Source organism: Miniopterus schreibersii, assembly GCF_964146895.1.
Source record: "Miniopterus schreibersii genome assembly, chromosome: 19".
Taxonomy (NCBI): domain Eukaryota; kingdom Metazoa; phylum Chordata; class Mammalia; order Chiroptera; family Miniopteridae; genus Miniopterus; species Miniopterus schreibersii.
Window position 1 is genome coordinate 14,642,994 of NC_138119.1, and position 17,195 is coordinate 14,660,188.

The following is a 17,195-nucleotide window of genomic DNA, read 5'->3' on the forward strand; positions in this document are numbered from 1 at the left end:
GAATGGGAGAGGGGAGAAAATGGTATCTGAGTGAGACCTAGTCTTAGTAAAATATGGTCTAGATGTGAGTGCAAAGATGGGTGTAAAAATAGAGATGTTGATGAGAGACTAACAGTGTCTCCACCTGAAATGGTAACAGAAAATTGTGGCAGTCTCAGTGGACTGGTCCCCACTAAGATTAAAGATGTGACTTCAGCTGCTGCCCGCATCTACAAAGGAAGCCTCTGGGGTCAACAAGCCTGCTCTTTCCGCTGTTCCCTCCTAGTTCATCTCCCCTCCATTCTTTAGTGCTCAGCTCTTTGCAACTCACATTTGATAAGCTTCACCACCTCCAGGTGTGAGCTATTGGTCACCATGGTGCCGTTCACCTGTTGGGGGAACATATGGCATTGAGTAATGGTCATGGAAACCTAGGGGATCTATGTACAAGTTCCAAATGCCACTCCTTTAGGAGGCTATTTTCCAGTGTTCTTTAACCACCTCTGGTCACTTATTTACTCAAATTCACATTATGAATTTCTTCCTGTTCACACCTGCCATGTGTTTTGCCTACCCAGCTAGTCTGTAAATTTGCAGGGATAAGAGCTGCAGCTTCATTCATTCGTTCATTCATTCATTCATTTTTGGTATATACTTTTTCAACCATTAGCCTTGTTCAAATGTCAACTGAGCCGGTGTGTTTTCTCCTCCTAGAAGAAAGGATTTCCTCATCTAGGATTTCCTTAATGGCTCTAGGACTCTGTATTCCAGAAGTGCTGAATCAACAGGGGAGATGACAGTAGTTTAAAACTGGCAAGGACCTAAAGTCAGCACTGTATGGAGGACAGAGTATCAACCCAAGAATCAGAAGGCACTGAGTACTGTACTAGTCTCAGCATCTCCCTCTTAATCTTGCTTTTGTCATCTGTGAAATGGGAATAATAAAACCTGTTCCAGAAACCTGGTTACATTAGGGTCAAGAAAGATCTAGAATATCTTAGTCCCCACCCTCTCACAATATACTGCTGTGCCCACTCTCATGGTACCACCTCAACTCAGTGGCTAACAGCTGGAATGGAAATGAAGCATGCAAAGGGAAGGCCACTCACCTTGATGATCCGGTCGCCCTCTTTCACACCGGCTTTCATGGCTGCACCTCCTGTAAGAAGAAGGCCTGGTCAGCAGAGCCCAACAAGCTTCCCCAGAGGTCACTAAATGCATACCAAAGTCCCTGTCAGACCACCTCCCTCCAAAATTTCTTCCCATCTTTCTGTGTTAAGTACCTCAAATGTCTACTCTGCTCCAGTGACAAAACTACTTTTAATCTAAAGTAGACTATGGCAGGTCCTATCTCATTTTTAAAAAATCCTCACCTGAGGACACACTTAGAGAGAGGAATGGAGAGAGAGAGAGAAACATCAATGTGAGAAAGATCCATTGGTTGCCTTCTATACGTGCTCTGACCGGGGGAACGAACCAGCAACCCAGGTATGTGCTCTGACCAGGAATTAAATCAGTGACCTTTTGGTGCATGGGACTACGCTCAACCAAGGCAACAGTTTCTTCCTTTCTAACAGACCAGATTAAGAGCTTCTGATTGTGACTGAATGAGTAGAGTTCAGAATGTACTCTCCACTTTTTCAGGTTATTATTCGACTGAAGGCTGCAGTGGTTGTGACCACTATGTAGTTTTAAATGATTTAGAGTCCTGGTTTAATTTATATCCAGGAAGCACAAGAAACACTGAGACAAGTTAATGAGAAGCATAAAAATCAGGATTTTTTTGTCAGTCACTCTCAAAATGATCATTACATCTGTAAGTTGCATTCATCTGATCAAAATAAAACTCCCACAAGGCACATCTAGATGTTTGTAGTCTTAAAAAGAGAAATTACAGTGATGACTACATTCTAATTTGGCTTTTCAATATTGGGACTTGAGACTGCCCTCATGTAAAGTGCTACTTATTCCCACTTGCAAAGAGCTGAAAACTCTCTCTTACGCTGTCATCTAGAAACTAAAGGCGGAGAAGAAAGAGCTATTTTGCCAGAACGTATGAAATACACATGCCTTCTAATAACTTAGTGATTTTAAAAAAAGAACTCTTCAGAGTTAAGGAATTAGAGCAGAAGTTCTCAGACTTCAGTAAGCACAAGAATCACTGGGGGAATTAATTACAGAGCACATTCCTTGGCCCCCTTGCTAGAAAGCGATAGAGTACTTCTGAAGCGGGGCCCAGGACTATGGCTTTCAACCATTGTAGCATCTAGGCGATTCTGATACAGGCAGAACAAAGACTACGCTTTGAGAAAGAGTGAACCAGAGGAACCTAATATCTGAAAAGAAAATAACTGCTGTGTTATTCTGTGATTTCAATGCCAATCCAAATTAAGTCTCTTCCTCTCTCCTTCCCAAAATACACACACATGCGCGTATTTCTCAAAACTCGTATTTTGCTGCAACCCATTCTTTTGTTCTTTCCTTTTTGGGTCTGACTCTGCTCTGGCCTAAGGGGAGGAAAAACTGAAGGAGTGCTGAACTCATACTTCACTGGAGGGGATCCCCAAACTTCCTATATCAAAGAGACCATAAAGGCAAAGTACAAGTCACTGGCAGTCCCATTAGCTGTCTCACCTAGTCCAGGAACCTTGAGAGAACAAGGGAAGCAAAGAATAAAAGTATTTTTTCAGAGCTCTACCCTAGGATATGAAAAACAAACTCCCCACTGATAAAAGTTAAGTAGTTGTAAGTGTTTATATTCCTGCATGATCCATTTACCTCATTTTGGTCATAAATTTAACATTCTCTTTTTGTCTTTTCCATAAACAAATCCCAAATCTTTCCAAAATTACTTAAAGTATATTTTCCTTCCCATTTTGCACTGTACTTAGTGTGAAACACTAGCCTGCTCCTACCCCTTTCCTTGTATCTTCTATAAACCAAGCCCACGATACTCTGTGTCACCAGGCCCAACCCCATTTGCTACACTACTGTCCACCCCTCTTTGGGACACTTGCTTTACATTCTTCCCCACGCTCATTTCCTATCTTCTTCAGCCTGGATTACTATCAACAATGATTCTCTCACCTGACATATAACTATGCTTTGAAATATTTGAAACTCTTTCATACCTAATTGGTCACTTGATTGACTTGCTTACGATGTCCTCCCACTCTTTACTCCTTTCCCACCAAATTCCTACCCTGCCAATGTGTTTTTCACTCCCATCTCTCAAACTACTCCTGAAATCCTATTTCTTATAAGAAGGCTTCCTGAACTGATCAGAAGAAAAATTATTATACCACAACTACCCAAACACAAATTTCCAAACACCATTTCCTCCCCATACTGTCCAACATGCATCATTTATCTTTTGGTAGTTTATTATTTAATGTTAATTGTATTTGCAAATACATTTGGACCTGTCTCAGTTTAAACAGCTGCAGAAGGGTGATGACCTGTGCGCCAAGTGAGGCTATGTGAAGGTGGGTAGGAAGAGAGCAGGTCTTTGACTCCTCCTTGGCATCCTCTGACCCAGGGTGAAGACCTCTCTTGGAGGGCAACCAGGCATCTACCTGACCTGAAGGCAATTCTGTTGTTTTTATACTTCTGGACAGGGGAAGTGAGCATAAAGTGTCATCCCTAGAAATTCTGCCCTAGTGGCTTAGAATTGTGGAGACTTTCCCAGATGCCTCTGGGGAACCAGTTCTAGAGTAATTCAACTGTACCCTCCAGGACTTCTCAGGCCCTCAGACAGAAATGACATGTAAGTTCTCCACGTTATGCAGCACTGTCACATAGAAGGTGGCTTTGTGGGAACTGTCCACTGCAGAAGGGATGCAACACTTACCAGGCCGCACAGACTGTACCAGAACAATGCGATCCCCACTGACTGTGAAGCCGAAGCCATGCTGGTCCCTCTGGATGATGACACAGCGTTGAACAAGACCTGGTGAGTGGTGAGAGGAAGAGAGGAGGTTAGTGCACACAAGCCGAGACCAACCCAGGAAAGCCCCATGTTTCTTCCTCTAGAAAAACCTTTCCAGATAACCAGATTCCCAGACTTACCTTTTCCAAATGCTATGGCAATGACTTGCCTCCCTCAGTGATTAATCCTGTATTCCATACAAGAAAGCACCCTCTCTGAGATGCTTGTTTCTCTTGTACATGTCCGTCTCTCCCTGTCTGTCTGGGTGAGACTGGCAGAAGAAGGGGCAGGGCCAATGCAGGCTGAAGACTAACGTTACAGAGAAGCAGTCCCGGGACTGAAGCCCAGTGAGACTTCAAGTTTTCTGTCTAATTACATACAGTGAATGCAGCAGACGGGACACTAGTGCTTGTTGACTCTTCGCAGAGCTGGACAACTTATGCAAGGTGACCCAGGGCTGGTCCCTTGCCAAATCCAGGAAAGGATAAATGACAAGAGAAAACCGTTTTTTCACATGTACCTCCATACACAAACACAGACAACAAGAAAGGCTATCTCTGCCCCTGTGGATGCGTATCAGGCATCATGTGTGTGCAGGTACGTGTGACTGCTTCTTGTAATTGACAAAGCATGAGTTCTAGATTTAAAACCCATTGGTTTCAGGTTCTGACTCTGTTCCCTACATGCTTGTGCACTTGGGCAAGTTTCTTAATTTCTCTGAGCCCCAGCTTCCTCATCTACAAAGCAGGGGTAATAAAATCTACTTTCTATAGTTGATATAGGGACTAAATGAGGAAATTTATATACAACATGTAACAATGCCTAGTACGCATTATGAGCTCATATAAAGGCTAAGCAGCTTTATATCTAGGGTACAGGGTTAGTCTGTATGAGTGTATGCCTGTATCATTGTGTTAAGGCCCCAAGAAGAAGGTTACCTGTTGTCTCAGAGGTGTCAGAGGGTTGGCCGTGGTGGGAAGGGGACTTGCGCTCAGGTGCTGAATCTCCCAAAGACAGGCTACTTAACCTGAAGGAGTAATAAAACCGTATCAGTAAGGAGGGCAGGGAGGGACCCATGTTGTAGTGGAAAAAAGCCCTGTCAAAAGTGGCCCCATGTTTTGGACACTGAGAGACCAACCCTCTACCCTCGGACCTACTCAACCTGGTGGAAGATTAGCCATGTCTACACCACTAGTAATACCACCTGTCTGGACTCCTAGGCTGGCAGGATTAACATGATCTCTTTAATACCCACCAAAGTGTGAAGGGAAATAGCCCTTCCTGGAGTCAGAAGACAAAGAGACAATAGCAAGAACAGGCTGTGCCCAAAGACACATGCTTGTTGGGTCTTACCAGGCTGCAATGGGGCTGATGGAACAGAACAGAGCACCAGAGAAAATGAATGCGAGAAAAAGACAGGAAAAAATAAACAGCCAATTAGTTTTAGGTAAAGGAAAGGGAGACTAGAGGGCAAGAATGGGGTGAGTAAAAAACATACAGAAGCCTGCATGAGCACAGCAGAGAGCCGCGGTGGTGGCAAGAGATGCCCTTCCCCACTTCAGCTTCATTTCTTCATCCCTCCCCCAGCAGCGTCTCTAGGAGGGTAGCTGGGCATTTGGTACTAACCTGTTGGGTAACTGGCAACTTGTACACTTTTCTAGAAAGCAGGATATAGCAATGACTCAAACCTTGGAAAATTCCATTATCTTGTGGGTACCATGGGAGAACGGGAATCTGGTCTAGTTGGTGGTAGCATTCTAACCCCACATTCAGGCCCATTCCTACCACCAACCTGAGGCACCTTGCTTAGAAACTATTAAGATCCTAAAACCTGAAGGTATCTATGAGATCACTAAACCAGAACATTTTTTTGCTCGATCTCCTTTAATAGGACACCCCAGCAGGGACAGCAGCACAAATCATTGCTATGCCTCCCCGTTTTAGAGAAGTGTCCAAATTGCCGGTTCCTAGTCAATAGTTGATGCCCTTCCAAAGAGTCTCCTATTCACATCTATAGTAAATGACCATGTATAAGGCTATTCATGAAACACTGCTTGCAGTGACAAAACATTGGAAAGAATCTAAATGTTCACGATGGGTGATTGCTGGTTAAATAAATTGCAGTATATTAATGGACTGACACAGTATTCAGCCTACAAAAGGAGGAGCTCTTTATAAACCACGAGGAACGGTCTCTAAGACGTGTTGCTGAGTGAAAAAAGTAAGATGCAGAACTGTGGACAGAAAAAAAGTGGCTAAAAGAGATAAAAAGGCAATTATTTGTTTATATGTTAAAATATTTGCTTACACATGCATAAAGTATCTAAAATATCTCTGAAAGGGTATAAAAGAAACAGCATCAGTAGCTTCTGAGGAAGGAAAACAGTGCCCAGGGCACAGGGATGGAGCTGGAAATTTTTCATTATATTTTCATTTGCAACTTTTAAATTCTGAACCATGTGAAGGTTTTATCTATCCAAATAATAAACACAATACAATTCAAATAAATAACTTTTAAATTTAAAAGAGGAGGGTCTCCCCTCCCTCACCCTGGCACCCCTCTTACCTGGACAGGTGAGACTGCTTTTTACCGGCTGATCTTTGGATCAGAGAGAGAAGCACATCAAGAGGAGAGCGTGGGGCCCAGGAGAGCACAACACAGGAAAGAAGAGAAAGATAAAACAAAACAAGACATAAACTAGACAAGACACTGGAAATGGTTGGCTCGGAAGAAACCACAATCAAGCTATCATGGCCCCAGGTATGGAAATTGGCCACAATGGAGGAGAGTGAAGCTACTAAAATGCCCAGTCATTCTGCTGCTTAAAACCTTTTAGAGCTTCCCTATTGTATTCCAGAGAAAGGTCATCCTGTCTTCAAGCTAGGCCATTAAGCCACGGCATCGAACTGGCTGCCTGATGCTGGTCAGCCTCCGATGCCTGCCACAGCTCCCAGAACCTGATCTTCTGGCAGAACGAACACCCAAAGGAACTGCTTGTTTGCTTGTCTGTTGGACTATACAGATGGGGTTGCAGGAGCCATGAAGGCAGAGTGGTTCTGATCAGGCCCTGGGGGTCTGACATAGTGAAGGCTCCATCCTATTCTTGGTCCCTGCTCTTAGTTGTTCTCCTTTCACTTGCTATGGCTTCTGGCTTTTGTCTTTGCCCACACTGTTCCTTCTTCTAGATGTTCTTCCTATGCTACTCCTCATTACTGTATCTATAAGCTAGACAAGAAGGTAAGCTTCCAAAAGCTACAACTTCTGGCTTTCTTCAAATTACTCTATCCATCATTTTCTGACCACAACCCCCTCCTCTTCACCCAAGGTAAAGATTCAGCTTAGTTCATCATTTAATAAATGTTCTAGAATCTATATATGACAACTAAACTTAATGTGGTAATCATTTCACAATATACATGTCATGCTGTGTACTTTAAACTTATACAGTGCTGTATGTAAACTATATCTCACTAAAACTGAAAATTTAAAAGCATAATCAGAAGTGTCCCTATCCCTTCATCCCACTCTTCCCCAAGTAACCATTTTCAGTTGTTTTTGGTTTCCTTTCTGTTTGTTTCTGCAAAACTAAGCAAATACATATAAATATTCTTAGTTTCTTTCTTCTTACATAACAGGTAGTATCCTGTACCTTTTATACTTTGCTTTTCTTCATTTAATATATTCTCCAAGTAGCTCCCTATTGGTTCATGGAAAGCTTCCATTTCCTTGTTCTTTATGATGTGGACCACGCTCAAGTAGCTCCTACCTCCTACCTCCTACCTGATCCTTGTCATCTGGTGTGTTAGTCCTGCCTCTCTGCTAGAGGGCAAAGGTTACGAGTACTTCCCATATGCTCTCCAGCAGCACCAGGCACAGAACAGGCAGACTCTGTTAACATGTGTCAAAAAACGCCCTCTGCACCCTAGCCCAGAAGGTGTGACACAGCAAGGAAGTGTCTGGTGACCTTTCAGAATGCAGAGCTGAAAACTGGGAACCAGCCTATATATCCCTTCTGTTGGTCTATGGTGTGGTAGGTTTGCGTTGTGTGTATTTAAAAATAATTAGTTGTTAAAATGTGAAAAGCAGGCAATTTCACATTTAAAAATACAGGCTTCTGTTTTCTCTTGAAAAGGCATAAGCTCTGGCACCTTTGGGCTCACAGTTTCCCATGGTGACAATTGGATGAAGCTGGGTGGTATCAAGCCCCTCAGTGGGAAGTTCCTGGTCCTTTGGTCCTTACCCTCATCCCACCACAAATACGTAAATGAGGAAAAGGCCTAGAATATCCCTGTTCTGTGATGATAACGATTAAGTTCTTACTACCTACCAGGCCCTGAGCTGAACATTCAACAGACGTTATCTCATTTAATCATCACAATAGCCTGGTGACGTAGGTAGTACATCCATTTTCAGACAAGTGAAGATGGAGGTTAAATAAATGGAGTTAAGATGTGCATAAAGTTGGTCTGACTTCAAGGTCTGTGCCCCTAGACAAAATGTTATATGACCTGTGGCCATATGTAGATCTAACTGGTTTTCATTAGAACTTCTCTCCTACATTCTTTTTTATATACATACATACACATACATGCACACAATATACACACACATGTATAATATGTACACCTCACATGTGCACACACATATATGACATACACATGAGATATACAGAATACATATGGTATATGTATATATACAGACACATATGACAGAGATAAAAAGCACACTATACATAGGTTCGCCTAGGTCTCTTGAATCTGGAGTGAAGTAATATTCCTGAGTCCCTCCCCAAAGCCAGGAAGGAGCTACCCTGCCAGGACCTTAGTTCTAGATAAAATCCACACTCAGTGAACCCTGACCAGGCCTTACTGGTCTGGTTTCCCTTATCTACCAAGGAGGAGCTTTAAGCAGCCTCCTGGTACCCTAACTCTCCAAGGATTGTGCCTCCGGGTAGAATTTTCCCTGTGGTCTGAGGCTGACAAACACAGCCTCTCAGGTCTGTGTATCCCTACAGTAAAGGCAGAGACCTGTTTGCAGACAATCCCTGCTGACAGAATGTGACACAAATGCTCCCTGAGAGCTTATACAGTTGAATAAATTTAGAAATAAAAGGACATGGAAAGCAGTTTCAATCAGAACCAGAGTGCAAAGTTAATTTAACACTCTAGATGTTGTTGTAGAAATAGGTTAGATGTAGGAATCCAGGAAATTCAGGTGCTAATCCCAGTTCTGTCTCTAATTCACTGTGGGCAGTTGACTCCCACTTGCGTCAGTTCTCTCATCTGTAAAACTAGGGGATGACAAATGGAGGGAAAAAGTCTCTGGCAATATGGCCAGAAAAGGCTCAAATCTCAACTAGATCATCTACTAGCTGAAGAGCAGTGTTATGAGTCACTGGAAACTCCAACCCTGGGGATCCAATTCAGCAGGTTTGGAATCTATTTTTATTTTAACAAGCAGCCCAAGTGATTCCTTATTCTAAGGGCCATAACTTTAAAGAACTTTCAAAACAAGTCCCTTGCCTGGCTGGGCATGTCTCAGCGGTTGAGCATCAACCTAGGATCCAGGGGATAGTGGTTAGATTCCCAGTCAGGGCACATGCCTGAGTTGTGGGCTCGATCCCCAATAGGGGGCGTGCAGGAGGCAGCCGATCAATGACTCGCTCATCATTGATGTTTCTATCTCTCTCCCCCCCTCCCTTCCTCTCTTTGAAATCAATAAAGATATATTTTTTAAAAACAAAAACAAAAAACCAAGTCCCTTAACTTCTGAGTCTATCATAGGTTTTCCTTATGAGACCTAAAACCCCTTGAGAACAAGGACAGGGGCTTAGTCATCCTTGTATCACCAGCCAAGTTCCAGCATAGTGACTGGTGTGTGGTGGGTGCCTGCTCGGGAAACGTTTGCTGAAGGAATATACATGCCCTTTCTTTCAGAGCTGATGTGAGGATCAAAGAGGCAATGTTTGTTAAGTTCTTTGAGAAAGAAGGACTCCTGGTGGCTAACTGGCTCAAACTTAAAAAACAACAACAAAAAACAGGGCCTAGCAGCCATTTCTAAATAGGGGTCCCTCACACAAGCCACACTTCAGGGAAAAGCCTGCACTGCGTTCCTGCTGGTTGAGTCAACCCTTATAAAGGAGTTCTTGGAATTGTATTTCAACCAATAGGACTGAGACTTTCCCTGTCAAATCAGAGCTATGCAGCTATATCCCCCACAGAATTTTCACTGACCAATCAGAACTACTCCACGCTGACCAATCAGGACTGTGCTTTTTGGACCAATAAAACTGCAAGTCAGCTCCCCTGTGTCCCACAGAGCATACTTTCCCTTTCCACCAAAGACTGTGTTTCCCAAGCAGAGCAGAGCAGTGGTCTGTCTGCACACCAGGCTGGAGGTGGGGCAGACTGGAGCAGAGCAGGGCCACCTTGCCTCAGGGCCATTTCACAGCTGTGCTGCTGCCCTGTGATCTGTAACACTACTGAGCTGTTCCACAGCTGTGCTGTATCACAACTGAGCTATTTGCACTGAATAGTTTCCTTATTCACTGTTCCCCAAACTGAGAATTCATGTTGGCACTCAACTGGCACCAACAACCATAGGTTGACAGAGTAAAGTCGCATGCAAATGGTCACTCCATGGGGTGACCGATGCTCAACATGTGTCAGAGGTGAGGTGAGCAGGACAAGAATGAGTGACTTAACGAAAAATGGAAAGAGAGGACAACTCCTGGTGTGTTCTAAATCTAGGGAGGGCAAAGCCAGGAATACTCTCCTTCTTACTTCCATGAAGGTCTCTTTAAGAACAAGAGATTTTAGGACTGTTTGTCAGGGCAGACAACTTGGCAGACAGGTGTGTGCGCAGGAGTTGAGAGGGCTGACTAGCTCGATTCAACATTTAATACTTAGCACACAGCCCACATGGTATGGTTTGGGAAATAGGGCCTTAGGAATAAAATACAGTAAGTCCTCACTTAAAGTTATTGATGGGTTCTTGGAACTGCAGCGAAATGATGTATAACTAAACCAATTTTGCCACAGACTGATCTAAGTAAGAGCTAAGATCTTATAGGATCTTAACATTATAACCAAACAATGAGTTAAACGACTTTATTCGAGAACCTGCTGTACAGGCTCAAGCTTAGTCCCAGCATTCTCCTGGATATGTCATCTCAGGCAAGTCGCCCAACCTCTCCAAACCTAAGTTTCTTAATCACAAATATGGATTATCCCATTTTCCTCACAAATGTGGATCATCCCATTTTCCTCACAAATGTGGATCATCTCATTTTCCTCAAAGTGGGACTGGGAGGACCAAATCACCTTCACCAATACCTCAAAGCAAAAATGTTCCAACTGAAATCAACCTCCCCAACCCAAGCCTAGCTCTGCTCCAGAGCAAACATTTCCTTCTCAGGAAATAGTACCGTGCAGTCACTCACGCCAGAAATCTGAGTTATCCCTGACATTCCCCCCTCTAATCTAATCAACTGCCAAGTCCTGCTGATTATACCCATTAATATTTCTGGAATCCACTTACTTTTGCTCCTCCCCGTCACAGGCTGGTGTAAGACACCATCATCTCTCACCTAGAACAACTAACTGATCTCCTCACATCTACTCCAGCTTCCACTCCTCCAGAGCCTGTTCATTCTCTACACACAGAGTGATCTTTTAAAAATAAACTAGAACATATATCACACTTTAGTGGTTTTCCACTGTCCTTGTGTAAAATTCCAAATCCTTAACACGTCCTAACAGGTCCTCTGTGACATCCTCATGCTTACTCTCAAGCCACATAATCTCTTGCCACTCCCCTCCTTGCTCACTATATATATAGTCAACCCCAGGAACCTTCTCTCCTGCCTTGGCCAAGCCAACTCATACGCATTCTTTACTATACAGCATAACCACCTCTTCTTCAGGGAAGGCCCTGTGCTAAACATTCTAACATCCCACCAGGCTGGATCACCCCTGCAATTTCCCTTTGCAGTGCCTAACTCAATAGCAACTAATTATTTGGGTACTTTTTTTGTTGATTGTTTAATGTCTGCTTTCCCTGTTTAATGATAAGCTTCATTGTCTCTTGTTCTCTAGAGCACACAACAGCTCCAGAATCTAGTACACAGTAGATAATCAATACATATGTGTTGAAGATGAAATCAGATTACATATGCATATAAACTTTGTAGACATCAGAATATCATAAACACACACTTATCATCAAGAGAAAATAAAGAATGAGTTGGCTTGGCATACTTTGCTTTATACTTTATATAAATAGAATTGTTATTTGAGTGAATTTTTATTATTGGCACAAATAAAGAACCATAAAAAATTAACCCAGAATTAATGGCCAATCTAAGAAGTCTTCATTTTCCTTCTTTAAAAAAAAACACAAAACTTTATTGATTTTAGAAAGAGGGAGAGAGAGAAACATCAATGATGAGACAGTCATCATTGATCGGCTGCTTCCTGCACACCCCCAACTGGGGATGGAGCCCGCAACCTGGGCATGTGCCCTGACCAGGAATCGAACCTCAATCTCCTGGATCATAGGTTGATGCTCAACCGCTGAGCCACGCCGGCCGGACCTTCATTTTGCTTTTAAAAATTTTGTCATTTGGCTCCGAAGATTCACCCTTCTAATTTAAGGTGGACTTTAAATTAGTTGCTTCCTTGACTTCATACCAAAATTGATAGGAAAGTACTTGGGGGCAGAGGGAAGTTAGTCAGTTTTAAAACTGCTGAGGTTAAACCATAAAGCAAGTATCTCATGGGGTAACCTGAGCAGCTGGTAGAAAGGCTGCTCTTCTTTGCAATCCCTTTCCTACCTCAGGGAGGCAGCACCCTTTCTCCAGCTGAGAGATGCAAATCTAGTCACAACATCTAAGCTACCAACTGTAAGGGGGGAGGGGGGGCCCAGAGTGTCACAGGCTGAGTGTCTCTACTCTGCATTCTTAGCTAGTGATTTCAGGAAGTCCCGCCAGAAGCAGAGAGAGGAAAGACGGGTGGATGGGGGAGGTTCCTTCCCAGCTTGCAACAGGCTCCCTACAAATTCCTTGTTCCATCCTTGTAAAAATTGCCTGGAAACTCCCCTCCTTCAGGAAGCTTTCCTCAATTAACTCTCTACTGATGACTTAGGAATAATCAACATATTCTTTGCATCCTTCTAACCCTCAAGCATCTGACTTGGGCTATAAGCACATCAAGTATTCTATCTCTGTTCTGTCTAATAAAATACCTGTTCTGAAGTAGGGACTTATGTCTTCTATTTTGTGTTTTTTCAGCACCTACACCTCCAGCCACCTGGCCTAGGTCCCCCACCAATAACCTGTGCTCTACAAAGTATACTTTTACAGACACAGTTGGCTAGGAAGCTGACAGAAGTCCAGCCAGAGAAAATCTGAGTCAACTTACCCAGCAGCCAGGGACCCCTGTAGCTGTCACTACAGTTTCATCACCACTCGACCCTCCCTCCATCCTTCAAGTTGACTGATGGGACTAAAACTGCTGGACAGCCAAGGTTGTTAAAACATAAACCCGCCTAAGACAACTCCAAGCAACAAACTCAGACACATTCCCCCGAGAGGAGGTAGAGTGGCCACAAACCAAAAGAATGCTCCACTGGCCCCGCCTATCCAGACACTTCTGGGGCTGCCAATCTAGCTACTACAAATAAAGAGAGTAAGCCAGCTGCAGCCTTCACTAGGGGAAGTGCCAGGACATTTTGTGGGAAGACAAGGGTTTTTAGAGCAGTGGCCCTGGCCACTTCCAGCAAGTGCTGCTGTCTCTCATACTTCTTCCCAGTAAATTAAATCTTTCATATTGAAAGGGCTGTACAACAGTGAGAGCAATGTTAAGACAAAAATTACTGGTGCTGGGAGATAGGCTTATACCCCCCTTTGCAGGTGAATAGAAATGATAAGCATTTGTTCTATGAAGTTACATTTCAGAGTACTTACACGGACTCAGTTTATTATCAGGCAGCATAGAGTAGTTTGAGTAAAGTGTCCTGGGGTTTGAAGCTCTGGATTATAACCTTAGTTCTAGGCCTTAGTTTCCTCACAGAGTGTGATGGTGTGTGTTTGTGTGTATGTGTGCACGTGTGTGGGGCAGACTGAGGGGGACAAAAATGAATGAACCAGATGGTCCCTGCAGTTCCTTCCCAAGGACCTGGAAAATATACCCTGATTACATCCAGGTACAAATCCCATTATCACATTATATAAGGTTTTATTATGTGAACAAGGGGCCACCTTCAGCAGAGCAATAGAAGTATTTCAATTTGGTATTACCAGACTGCAAGACATAATCTTTAGGAAACACACCTGGAATGACCAGGAGAGAAACCAGGGCAACTGAGCAATCAATACTGATCTTCCTCTCCACTGGGCCGGGCACAGAGTATATACTCACTGAAAATTCTAACTCTTCCCAAACTCCAGCACTCCAAAGCACCCTTGTCCTTAGGCCCAGTTTCTAGGGCTGAACTCAAGTATGTACTACCTTCTCAAGAACTAGTCCAACTTCTCCAATGAGCTTTTTAGTAACTAAATTCATTTCTGCTGCATTCTGAATCCAAACTGTATCTCCTAGCACTTATTTTCAAATTATGTCATCCACATTGATCATGTCTCTCTCTAAATAAATAAGAAAAAAACACACACCTTAAGAGCAGAAAGCCTACCACATGGTTGGTTGGCAGAGATCACCATGACTAACGCCTTCTAAGCACATACTCTTAAACACTGTGACTGACTGACTGATGGATCCCAATGATGAGGATAAGAGCTGGCATGTTTTTAAGCACTTACTGAGATAAGAGAGTATGGGCTCCTGAACCCCTCACCCAGATATAAATGCTGGCTCTGCCATTTATTAGCTATGTGATCTTACACAAGTTACTGAACATTTCTGTGTCTCACTTTTAAAACGGGGTAATAGTACCCATTTCATGGGATTATTAAGACCAAATTATTGAAAACATGTAAAAATAAAATGCTTAAGGCCATGGTCTGGTTCTCAGTAAGAACTTCAATATTATTAGTCATTCTTAATTACTTTATTTCATCATTACAACAGACTTATGGGTTGATACTATTAATGTCATAATTTTACAGATGAAGAAACAGCTACAGAAAGGCTGAGCAACTTGCTCATTTCATGCATCCAGTGAGTGAGATGAAGCTGGATATTTGAACCCAAGCAGTTTAACTTCAGAGCCTTTTCTCTGCTAATGCTTTGCTCTGGTTTAGAGTCCTCACCATTCATTTTATTTTACTATAAATCCACTCTTAATGTATGTCAGTGTTCTGAAATCTCAGTTCACAAAGTCAAGGTGGCAGGGACTGGCTGCTATTTCTCCTTATATAAATTCAGATTCTGCTAACATTTATTAAGCATCTGCTGGGTGACAGGTATTGTGCTGGGCAGCATCTCATTTGATCCTCAGAACAACTCTAAACATACCCATTTTATAGATGAGGAAGCTGCAGTTCAGAGAAGATAAAGGACTTGCATGAGGTCGCAGGGTTAGTGAGGGCTCGGACCAGGACTGAAACTCAGATTCCCTGACTCCAAGCCCAACAGCCAAATCTCACTAAGCCAGTCTGGCTCTGGGTGTTTCTTGGCACAAGTGTAAAACACAATGCAGATTACCATTTATGTCTGCAGGCCAAATGCACAGGTTTTGGAATCAAATCACTGGGTTGGTAATCCTGATGCTGACACTGGCTCTGTGATCTTACGCAAGGTATGTAATCTCTCCACCTCAGATTTCCTTGTCTGTAGCAGAGGTAGGTAACTACTCCACTAGATTGTTATAAAATTAAGTAATGCCATTCATTAAAGCATTCAGCACAGGGTACACAATAAATAATCATTATGTATATTAGCTATTTTATTACCACCACCATGGGAAAAAGGGGACTTAAGTTGCTCCCTTATATTAGTCTAGCATTTCCCCATCTATTATTTAGGAATATCCCTGTAAAAAAAGACAGATGTTTAAACCAAATGACAGATGGGAAAACTAAGGTGTAGGAACATTATGGCCCTTGCTCAAGGTTAGAACTGATCTCCTAACTTCTAGCATATAACTCTTCACGAGGTCCTGCTACTTGCCTCTCTGAACTTTCCTAGTGTCCAGAATTTCAGAGTATACGACCTCTCATCCAGTTCCAAAGGAAGGCCTGCTAGTCCTGACTATCCTAATTGCCCCTTTTGAGCTTTAGGAACTCACCCAATCTTCCAACCAAAGATGGGTGCTGGGCAAGCTGTTCCAAGTGGAAAATTCAACTCCATCCCAAATCTCCGCTGTCCCAGCAGATTTCCAGGATGTGCTGGCTCCCAGAAACCACAATTACAGGCAAGCTCAAGGCAGAGGAGTAATTAGGCCCATACCATTGGCTCAGCAGTCTCTCGGCCTCTCCCTCCAGGGCTGACTCCATCTCTCTACCTCTCCCTACCCCCTCACCCAAACCTCATCTCAACCACTGCACAGAAGAGAGAGATGCAATGGGAATTTCCATCCTTTCTCTCTTCCAGCCCCTACTCCATTTCCAGGAAACTAAAGAAGGGTGGGGTGAGGGAGGAAAGAAGTCCTCTCATGGACATAACTAACACTGAATGGCAGCAAGCGATGAAAACAATTTTGACAGAAAGAAAAGCATTCTTCATTACAATCCTTACTTTGTTACATTCCTTACTTCCCACAAAGTGGTATTAGGAGGGAGTTCCCTAGGTGAGACCCCCAAAAATGAAAATGAAGGGATCTGGTACAACCAGAAACAGCAACCTTAGTCTCTCTAGACAGGGAACAACCTTGGCTGGACATGGGAGGAAAAAGGTGACACCTAGAAGTCCAAAGATATCTAGGATTCTACCTCTTTATTTCCAAGATCCTGGAGGGGTTCTGTAGGAAATTTACCCATCACAGCTCCTCTTAATCTGGGCTAACAGGAAGAAATGCCACGCCTTGCCTTCTTTACTAAATATGCTGCTTTTCTATCCTGAAATTACTTCACACTCCAGCACAAGGGTACTTGGCGCAGTACTTTCCTTCTTCATTGCAGTGTTACTGTCCATTACTTGAAGGGTGGATTTGCTCAGTTTAGCTCAAATGACTGTCCTGGGCACATGGTTACAAAACAGAATGCCGTCCCTTATTGCTCCCAGTGGTCTCAGGGCTGTTCCCAACCCTCATGCCCATAATGTTGAAGGCCTTCAGTGGGTCCGAACACCCTAGAATCATCTCCAGGGACTCTCTGGAGGTGAAGTTAATGTT

At 43.2% G+C, this 17,195-nt stretch overlaps 1 protein-coding gene across 12 annotated transcripts in view; it reads right to left on the minus strand.

The window, feature by feature from the left end:
- The window catches only part of ARHGEF11 (Rho guanine nucleotide exchange factor 11), a 90,864-nt gene that overhangs the window by 45,646 nt on the left and 28,023 nt on the right, over positions 1 to 17,195 (minus strand). For 11 of the 12 annotated variants that reach the window (XM_081121339.1, XM_081121336.1, XM_081121334.1 and 8 more), the window contains 4 exons: positions 4,846 to 4,934; positions 3,830 to 3,928; positions 1,089 to 1,138; positions 311 to 368 (listed from right to left, as the gene is read on the minus strand). In XM_081121339.1, coding sequence (XP_080977465.1) covers positions 311 to 368; positions 1,089 to 1,138; positions 3,830 to 3,928; positions 4,846 to 4,934 — 296 coding nt within the window. The remainder of the gene's footprint in view (positions 1 to 310; positions 369 to 1,088; positions 1,139 to 3,829; positions 3,929 to 4,845; positions 4,935 to 17,195) is intronic. The other variant, XM_081121333.1, reaches the window with a different exon arrangement.